Source organism: Triticum dicoccoides, chromosome 1A, assembly GCF_002162155.2.
Source record: "Triticum dicoccoides isolate Atlit2015 ecotype Zavitan chromosome 1A, WEW_v2.0, whole genome shotgun sequence".
Lineage (NCBI taxonomy): Eukaryota > Viridiplantae > Streptophyta > Magnoliopsida > Poales > Poaceae > Triticum > Triticum dicoccoides.
In genome coordinates, this window is record NC_041380.1 from 60,365,928 (window position 1) to 60,367,509 (window position 1,582).

Here is a 1,582-nt window from a genome sequence, read left to right on the forward strand (position 1 = left end):
GGGTTCCTTCTATTCTGTTTTCACAACTGCATAATCATGCTTACCTGCCTCTTCATTAAAAAATCTTTGCACACATAAAAAAAGTAATGATGACACTGGCAATATAACGCAATTTCAGTTTGTGGCCATCTATTTGCTGTGATTTTTCTAACACTGCTTTATGGTTTTTGCTACAGGTGGCGATGGTTCCGCGATAGGAGGGAACAGATGTACTAGGCTAGCTATCGGAACTCAACTCATGTATAATATTTTCTTGATGGTAAATGGCCAAGGGGTTGGTTCAGTAGCACTCTGGTAGTGACCAATAATTAATCTTCTGTAGATATTCAGTATGAGGAAAGTACAAGATGGTGAAGTGGAAGGCATGTGTAGTTTATCCAGTATTGGTAGAATGCTTTGCATTTGAAGCATATTTAGTTAGAGAATTCAGAAGAGAAGAGACTTCATGTCTATGGTGGGAAATCCAGTCAGCTATATATATGACCATATCAGCACATGTACTGTTGGTGTGACTTCTATTTGCCATGTTTTGGTCATGCCCACCTTCTGATATGATATCAGTAGACCCATAGACTGCAGCTAAATCTAAGACAGGCTCTCCATCTTTAACACTCGTGGCATGGACCGTCTTATTTTGAATTGATTTGAAAGCACTTTAGATAGTGGATACAGCTCAGCGATATTTCAGAAAGAACTAAGTTCTAACTCAAGGGAAAATATAATAATGAGATGACAAACAAATGAGAAAAATCAAACAATTTTATTATCACAAAAAGTGCAGTGATCATCTACAATCAGTATTGGTTACAACAGCATATATTCCCATTAACCTTTCTCCACTATGGTAGCCAAAGTGTATTACATTTCTTTTAGTACATATCTAGTTGGTGAGTTTGAAAGAGAAGTGATGTCATGTCTATGGAGTAAAATCCACAGAGAGTCAGCTATATGACTATATCAGCACATGTACTGTTGGTCTGACTTCTATAGTTGTCATGTTTTGGCCTGTCTACCTTGTGATATGATTACCCCTAAACTGAGGCTCTAAACCTAAGACAGGCTCTCCAACTTCAGAACCCATGGACCATGGTATTTTTGATGTGGTTGTCTGGTAAGGAAACACTTTACAGCTCAGCAATAGTTCAGAAGGCGCTTCTAGTTCAAGGCAGAATAATGTAACGATAAGACAAACAACTGATAAGAACTAAATAACAGTATCACAAGCAATGTGCAGTGACCATGTATGATTAGCATTGGTCAGAATAGAATATATTCTCATCGACCTTTTTCACAGAAAACTTGATGCCCGATAGACGGCCCAGCAACTTCCCCGATAAGAATAATACTAGACGGAATCTCAAAAGGTGCCAAGTGATTACTGGATTGCAGGTGTTCTGAGGTTTGGGACAATCTGTCTCTAGGAAGCAAAGCATCTAGCGTCCCGTGTCAGCTATGACTGTCTAACAAGATGCTGATTCAATGCAAATTCTAGAACATAACACAAGCAACTACAACAACAAAGACAGCTTGAAATGGACTCACCTTGCAACTCATGTAGCTCCAGAACAGGTAATCTGAGTAC

At 38.8% G+C, this 1,582-nt stretch overlaps 1 protein-coding gene across 2 annotated transcripts in view; it reads left to right on the forward strand.

Annotated features, from left to right (window-relative positions):
• LOC119362980 (tetraspanin-6-like) overlaps positions 1 to 518 on the forward strand; it is a 2,674-nt gene extending 2,156 nt beyond the window's left edge. For both annotated transcript variants that reach the window (XM_037628272.1, XM_037628278.1), the window contains exon 3: positions 177 to 518. In XM_037628272.1, the coding sequence (XP_037484169.1) occupies positions 177 to 216 (40 nt within the window). In that variant the 3' untranslated portion in view covers positions 217 to 518. The remainder of the gene's footprint in view (positions 1 to 176) is intronic.
• The last annotated feature ends 1,064 nt before the right edge of the window (positions 519 to 1,582 follow it).